The 7,045-nt window shown below is 64.6% G+C and overlaps 1 protein-coding gene across 1 annotated transcript in view; it reads right to left on the bottom strand.

Moving 5' to 3' along the window:
- Positions 1-6,803, bottom strand: part of INTS1 (integrator complex subunit 1) — a 29,134-nt gene extending 22,331 nt beyond the window's left edge. The window contains exons 1-10 of the mRNA XM_074345513.1: positions 6,464-6,803; positions 5,604-5,894; positions 3,075-3,271; positions 2,839-2,976; positions 2,368-2,527; positions 2,108-2,213; positions 1,809-1,995; positions 1,582-1,727; positions 1,295-1,436; positions 263-439 (exon numbers count right to left, since the gene is read on the bottom strand). Of these exons, the coding sequence (XP_074201614.1) occupies positions 263-439; positions 1,295-1,436; positions 1,582-1,727; positions 1,809-1,995; positions 2,108-2,213; positions 2,368-2,527; positions 2,839-2,976; positions 3,075-3,271; positions 5,604-5,894; positions 6,464-6,521 (1,602 nt within the window). The 5' untranslated portion in view covers positions 6,522-6,803. The remainder of the gene's footprint in view (positions 1-262; positions 440-1,294; positions 1,437-1,581; positions 1,728-1,808; positions 1,996-2,107; positions 2,214-2,367; positions 2,528-2,838; positions 2,977-3,074; positions 3,272-5,603; positions 5,895-6,463) is intronic.
- Positions 6,804-7,045: the final 242 nt, after the last annotated feature.

Below are 7,045 nucleotides of genomic sequence, written 5' to 3' on the forward strand. Positions count from 1 at the left end.
CATTGCCCTGCCTACTCCAACCGCTGTCCCCCAGCCCCTCCAGCCCAGCAGGCAGCAGCCCCCACCTCCACACCCAGCCCAGAGGACGCTGAACTCCTCCAGGGGCACCCGGCCTGCCCTGCTCCGCCCTCGCACAGGATGGAGCCTGCGGGCTGCTGTGCCTGCGGGGCACCAATCACTTAGCCAGGACGCTATGCACAGCCTGAGAGACAGCCCAAGGGCTGGGCAGGGGCGGGGGGGCGGGGCCAGGAGGGCCCGGCACCTTGAACTCCATGTCCAGGTGCTGCGGCTCCTTGCGCTCCTGCATGAGCCCGAGGCAGAAGGCCTGGAAGTTGATCTCGTGCTTGGTCTGCTTGATGATCTCCCGCAGTAGGGCCCGCGAGGCCCGCAGGTAGTCGTCCTTGCTGGTCAGCAGGTCCTGGAACACCATGGCCAGGAACTGGGGCGGAGAGAGACCAGGCGGGGAGCTGCTGGACTGCCCTGCCTGACCACACCCGCCCCGCCCGCCTCCATCCCGCAAAGGCCTGCCACGGGGTGAGGGGGTCAGCCCTGCAGGAGCCCCTCCGGGAACGGGCCCCGCCCGCTCCTGAAGCGCCACCAGGCGGGTGACCAGGTGGTGAGCAGAGGCAGTGCAGCCACGCTCTCAGGCCGACTCGCTCTCTCTCCACAGGCCTGGCTCTTTGACAGCAGGGGCTGAGTCTCAACTCCTGGGAGCCGCGCCCCACTTAGCGAGGGCACAGATGAACAAACACTAGGCGGGGGGTGGGCAGGGGCGGGGGTGCCTAAATTCCAGGCACCCCAGTTACAAGGATGCACTCACTGGCCCGGCCCCGTCCCAGGCTCGACCCTGACAGCTGACATGCCCTCTCCCGAAATGCCGGGCTGCAGGACGACATGGCGCCGACCAGAGGGCTGGCACCGTGGACTCGCCTCCTGTGCAGCTGAACCGTGCAGAAGCCTAGCTGGTGTTCACGACAACGGACAACTGCTCTTGGCTCCCTCTGCAAAGGGGACCCTGCATCCAAAGGCCAGGCCAGGGCCGAAGGGGGTGACAGTTTCACTGGGGGAAACCAGCCCTCAGGATGGCTAGACTGCCGCTGGAAACGGGTGCCGATTTTCAGGACTCAGCCCTGCTCCTCCTGGAGGAGTCTAGCTTTAGTTTGAGAGAGATGTCCCGCATTGAGCTGCACCCATTCTGGAGCTACCTGGACAGCCCCCTCCAGTGTCTGCAAAGCTCCCTGGGCACAGCCCCTGGCCCCTTCCAGAGCCTACACGTGGCCCGCCTGGCTCCCACCTTGGGCGCCCGCTCTGAGCTGTGCTGCAGCACCGTGTGCAGGATCTGCATGTTGTTCGGGTTCCGGGCGTTGGAGAGCTCGTTGAAAATCACAAACTTGATGGTGGTGCCCAAGTTGTCTTTGTGCGCGGTCAGCAGCTCCCTGGATCCGAGCCGAGCGAACAAAGGGGCTGAAGTGGCCGGCCACCTGCCCACCAACCCCTCTGCCCTCACAGCCCTGCCCCACCCCGCCCCTGGCCCTGCCCCCTGCCCCCAGGCCCTCTGGCCCTGGCCCGGCCCCGCCCTACCTGACGCAGAGCATGTAGTGGTTGAGGAGCACCTTGGGCTTGAGGCGGATCTTGATCAGGTGGGAGATGACGTCCATGTCTTCGGCACCGTGCGTGGTGCAGTTCATGCACACGGACATCAGCAGGTCCTGGGCCGGCCTGGTCAGCTGCAGACGTAGCCAGGGCAGGGCGCATCAGCCTTGGGCCGACGGGCCAGGCCCATGGGAGCCGGGGGAGCCCATCTTCACCTTGGGGTTCTGCAGCCACATCTCCAGCTTCTGCACCGTCATCAGCCGCACCTCCTTGTACCCGCAGGTGGAGGTGAGGAGCCGCAGGAGGTTCCGAGACACGTTGTCGATGGGCTGACGCCGGTTGAGCTGGTCCCGCAGCATGTCGAGGACGTACTCCTCCACGCTCTCCGCCAGCTCGTCATACCTAGGCCGGGGGGAGGCAGGCAGGCAGGCAGGCAGGCTCCCTCAGGGGGCCCGCCCACTCACCCCTCAGGCCCCACCCCGCCCGGCTAGCTGAGGGGCCGCGTGGCGCCTACCTGGGCATGAGCTGGCCCTCCTGCTCAGGGCTAAGCTTCTCCTCGGCGATCAGGAGCTCCGTCTGGCTGTCCTCCTCCTCCGTCAGGGATGGGTGGGGGCTGCTCCCTGCGGATCAAGCATCTCGTGGACACATATGGACACGGGCCCGCCTGGCCCATGAGCACCCACACCCCTGAGAGACAGGGCCCCATCCTGGCCCTCAGGCTGGGGATCCCAGGAGCCCCGTCCTCCTCCAGCCCGGCCACCTGGCAGCTCTTACCAGCACTGAGGTCTCCGCCGCCGCGCCCCACCTCCCCCTGCAGGAGCATGCTCTTGGGGGGCATCTTGGTGTTAAAGGCCGTCTGGATGTTGTCCACAAAGGTCTTGCAGTGCGGGCTGTCCACCCAGATCCGCTCGCCCAGGGAGTCTTCGATGTACACCTGTCCATGACAGAAGCCTGCACCTCCTGACCCTGGTGGGCAGCTCCCCTGCCAGCCCTCCGGGGCTCGAGGGCTGGGAGCCTGCTTCCCAGCTGAGCGCAGAGGAGAAGGACACAAGAGCTTCCCTGGTCTCCCCAGCAGCGCGGGAGACAAGGTGCCCGCCCTGGGCCGGCAGAGAAACAGCCCTCCGAGAGCGCCCTCGGTTTGCTTCCTGGTCCTCCACCTGTCCAGTGGTCTGCCCCCACCCCCGGCCCTCTGTCCTCTTCACAGGGACAGCGACGTCATCCAGGCTCTGGGGAGGGCAGACCCACCTTGACAAAGATCTCAGGCCAGTTCTCATCCTCCTCATAGGCGGCCATGAGGAGGTTACAGGCCAGCACAGATACAAGGCTGTTCCCCTTGGCCTTGAAGTTGATGGAGGCATCCCGCCGCAGGAGGCTGCACAGAGCCTGTGAGAGACGGTGTGTTGGCCGTGGGAGCCTCCCCTGCGCTCAGGGTGCAGCCCACACACACCCCGGGGGCCCGCTGCTCTGCCCCCTCCCCTCACCTCAATGACTCCCTCTGTGGCAAAGATGTTGGGCTTGATCTTGGCCAGGTACATGAGGCTCAGGTACAGGGTGCTGTCGGGCTTGGCCCGCGTGACCTTCAGCTGCTTCACGGCCCCGCACAGCACGCCCTCCAGCCGGTCATCGTTGCCCTCCAACTCGGCCGCCTCGATCTCATCCAACAGCGCTGCGGGCGCAACTGGCCAGGAGATGGGCCGTCTGAGCCAGGGCCACAACAGAGACTGCCCCGCAGGGCCCCCAAAGCCCCAGGCCAACCAGCAGAAACCAGGCAGCAAGGGTCTCAGGGCTGTGCCCCACACAGCTGGTCTCCAAGGAGAGCCTGGTGGCAGCCGAGGGGGGAGCAGGGCAGGTGCTGCCCGTGCGGAGGAACGGTGCCCCGTGGGTTCCCAGGGCCAACTGGGCCCCGCCAGACGCCTCTCGCTGCATCCCATGTGGCCACCCCAGAGCGACCTGGTCCTGAGACACACTTACTTGTTCACATGTTGGTCCTTTTCCCTGAGTTTCACAGTACCTTCTCTAACTGAGGCTGTGCCCGGGCCCCAGCCCCCCGAGCCCCCCAGGCTGTCTTGCAGACGCATTCCCCCTTCACAGTCTCGATAAAGACCCACCCCTGGTTCCTCCCTCTGCCCATGCTGCTGGCCCCTCATCCGTGCATCAGTCCTTCCCTCTCCCCACTTGTCTGCTGCCCTCCCTCTTCGACGGGACCCCCTGAACTGAAGCCTCCCGCTCCTCTGAGTGTCCCTCTGGGCCCCGTCACATGCGCCCTTTGCGCTGCGTTTGCTACGTTCAGTTTCAGTTCCACCCATTCTCTAACTCCCATTCTGATGCCTTCTTTGACGCCGGGGCTTCCTTGCGGCTCTGCTTTAGACGCCCAGACAGAGGCAGGTGGTGTCACTGATGCTACCTTAACTGCACGGAGCACAGAGAGTTCAGCAGGCCTTCCTGGCTGCTTTCTGTGTGCCGGGGAAAGACAAATGGGCAGGAAAGACGGACTGGAGCCACAGCAGGTCCAGGCCGAGAAAACGCTATAAATAGCCACAGCCAGCCTTCCCTCTGCTTTGCTAAAGATGTGTGTGAAGTACTTTATCCTTCAGAACACGTCGTTCATGACCACGTTCCGTTTAGCCTTCAAAGCCACCCTTCTGGGGAGTCACGAGGCAGTGAGAAGACCAGGAAGCCCAGCCTGCAGTTGAGAGACCACGGCCTGAGTCCGCCTCGGCCCTGCAGGTGCTCGCCGTCCTGACCCGCACCTGCTGCCCAGGGAGGGCCCTGAGCCGAAGGGCAGGGTCCTCTCCCAAAGCACAGCTCCAGCCCTATGCCTGCTCCCCCCAGGGCTCCCCACACCCACTGAATCCACCACTAGCGTCTCCCCTCACCGCTGGCCTCAGCTCCCGGCCCTGAGCACAGCCCAGCCCCAGCTGGTCCCCTGAGCACAGGCCCCTCCTCCAGGATGCAGGCCCCTGCTCAGCGGTTTCTCCTCCAACATCCCTGACTGCCTGTCGAAGTCCCATCCAGCCTCTGAGGCTCGAGTTCGGGTCACAGTTCCCTGACGCTCCTTCTCTCCTCCACGGCTGTCACACGGGCATCTACACACTCAACACCGGGCCTGGTGTGACGTCTACCCGATCTGATCTACGGGTATTATGAAGCCACTAGAAATAGCCAACGGGAAAGTGGTTCAGAAAAGTAGGGCCATGCTAGATGCACACGGAATTAAACACTTTTGTGTAAACAACAGGCTTACACATAAGCTTTAGATCTGTCTTTGGTGTTTTATTACCTCTCTGGCTAAAAGGAAATAAAGCAGAGAGGCAGGCCACTCGTTGTCGGTAACTAAGAGAAAGGACGAGGAAGGGCGGGCCTCCCCATCCCGGTGGAGAGGGGTAATCACCAGACACACAGCCCAGAGAGCAGCACCCGTCCGACTCCGCGGCCGCTCACCCCTGTGCTCAAGCAGAGCCTGTCACCAAGCAGGCGCTCTGCAAACATGTCTGACCAGCAGGTGAACCGTGAAGTCAGCCTGTTCCCAAAGGACAGGCACGGCAGTCCACCAGGAGCGCATCACCTCACGCCACTCCTCCCCCGAAGTGGGGAGCCGCAGAGAGCAAAGACGAGGGAAACCCACACTGCGCCTTCCAATCTAGGGAGCCCGGGCACGTGCTCTGTCTGCTTCACTGACGGGAGCTCTGATAACTGCAGACGAGGCCACTGAGGCACCCACTGTCCACGCTGCTCCCCCAACGTGGCAGCAGCACATCAGGGCCCCAGACCGACCTGTGCCACCTCACCCTGCATCACACACACACGTCCCCATCGCTGTCACACTCTGAACTTCAAGTGGGCGGGGGCATTTGTGTGAGAGGTACTTCGAAAGACAAACTCCAGACAACTCCCCTCCCCAATTTTCCAAAGAGCCTGGGCTACAGCTACGGTGCTGAGCCTAGAGGTGGCCCTTTCCAACCCCTGGTGACAGACAAGGTGTGAGCTGCGTTCTCCAGGGCCGATTTTACCTTCAATGGGGACCACAGATGGTTCTTTAATCGAGGGGGAGATAGCGCGTTTCTCTGCCACTGCAGCCTCAGCCAGGCGCCCCAGGGCGCTCAGAGGGGGTGTGGAGGAGAGTTTGGGGCGTTTGGTGAGGCCGGTCAGGGCCGAGGCACCAGCCAAAGCGGCCGCAGCATCCCGCTTGCGCTCCGACGGCAGGCCGGAAGGGGCAGGCTTCAGCAGGGTGGATGCCGTCTTTGATTCGTTGGCCTGACCCTTTGAGCCCAGAGCTATGAAGTCACCAGGTGGAGGGTGCCCTGCAGAGAAGAGACACGGAGAAACGTGCACCTTCACACAGCGGCCCAGGTGGAAAGCGTGTCGGAGACAGACTCCAACCTCCAGCTACTTCAGAGGAGGATTGCACGAGAGTCAGGGGAGGCAAGAAACAGGCCACCCAGCAAGTCCACAGCAGAGCTGGGACCTCATGGCCGTAGCAACAACGATGGTCGATGGCCACAGGGAGCTTACTATGGGCCAGACACTTTACAGATGAGCACACCTAGACACAGAGAGGTTAGGAAATGAGCCCGAGGCCACACGGCTAGCGAGTGGCCAAGCGCGGAGCCGAGGCCAGTCTGGCTTCCATCCGTCTTCAGCCGCTGCGTTTGCGCCGCCCCTGGACCAGGACTCCTGGCTGCTGTCTCCCGCCTCGGACGCAGTCAGACGAGACAGTCGCAGCTGCCCCAACCCCGCGCCCTGGGCTCCCAGCGCCGCCTGGGACCAAGGGCTACCCTTCCAGACCCCACTCCTGGAAAGCGCCTTAGCCTCGGGGTCAGGAAGAAGCCCCGAAGCAGCCCGCCGCGCGCCGCCGGGAGAGGCCGCGCACCTGAAGGCTTGGCCGCCGCGCTGGGCCTGCGGACGGCGGCGGGCTTGGCCCGGTTCATCCTGCCTCGGTCCCTGGCCCGTCGCCGCTCCTCGCCGCCTCAGGGGAGAGCAGACCGGCGCCAAGGCAGCCGCCCGCCCATTCATTCAGCTCGACCGTCAGGAGCTGGGGCCTGGGGCGAACGGCCCGGCCCGCCGCGTGCAGTGATGCCCGGAGCGCGACCCCGCCTCGGACCCGAGGAAGGTCCGTCTCGCCCGCAGCCGCGGCCCTCTCACTCCTGGCGCATCACACCGGAGCCCCGCCGCCGCCACCGCCACCGCCACCGCCACCGCCGCCCCGGAACAGGAAGCCGCCCTGGAAGCCCTACTTCCGGGACAACCGGAAACAAAACAGCGCAGCGGGGGCGGGGGCGGGCAGGCGAGAGGGTCCCCGGCGCCTGCGCGGTGCCTGCTCCGCCCTCTCGCGGCGGGAGGCCGGCGGCGCCTGGCCGCCGCTGTCTACCTGGCGCTGGGCAGGCCGTGGTCAGTTCTCCCTCGGCTGTAACGTCAGTTGCATTCGGGGTGTTGGGGTCTAAGCAAAGGGTCT

The sequence above is a fragment of the Camelus bactrianus genome, chromosome 18 (assembly GCF_048773025.1).
Source record: "Camelus bactrianus isolate YW-2024 breed Bactrian camel chromosome 18, ASM4877302v1, whole genome shotgun sequence".
NCBI lineage: Eukaryota > Metazoa > Chordata > Mammalia > Artiodactyla > Camelidae > Camelus > Camelus bactrianus.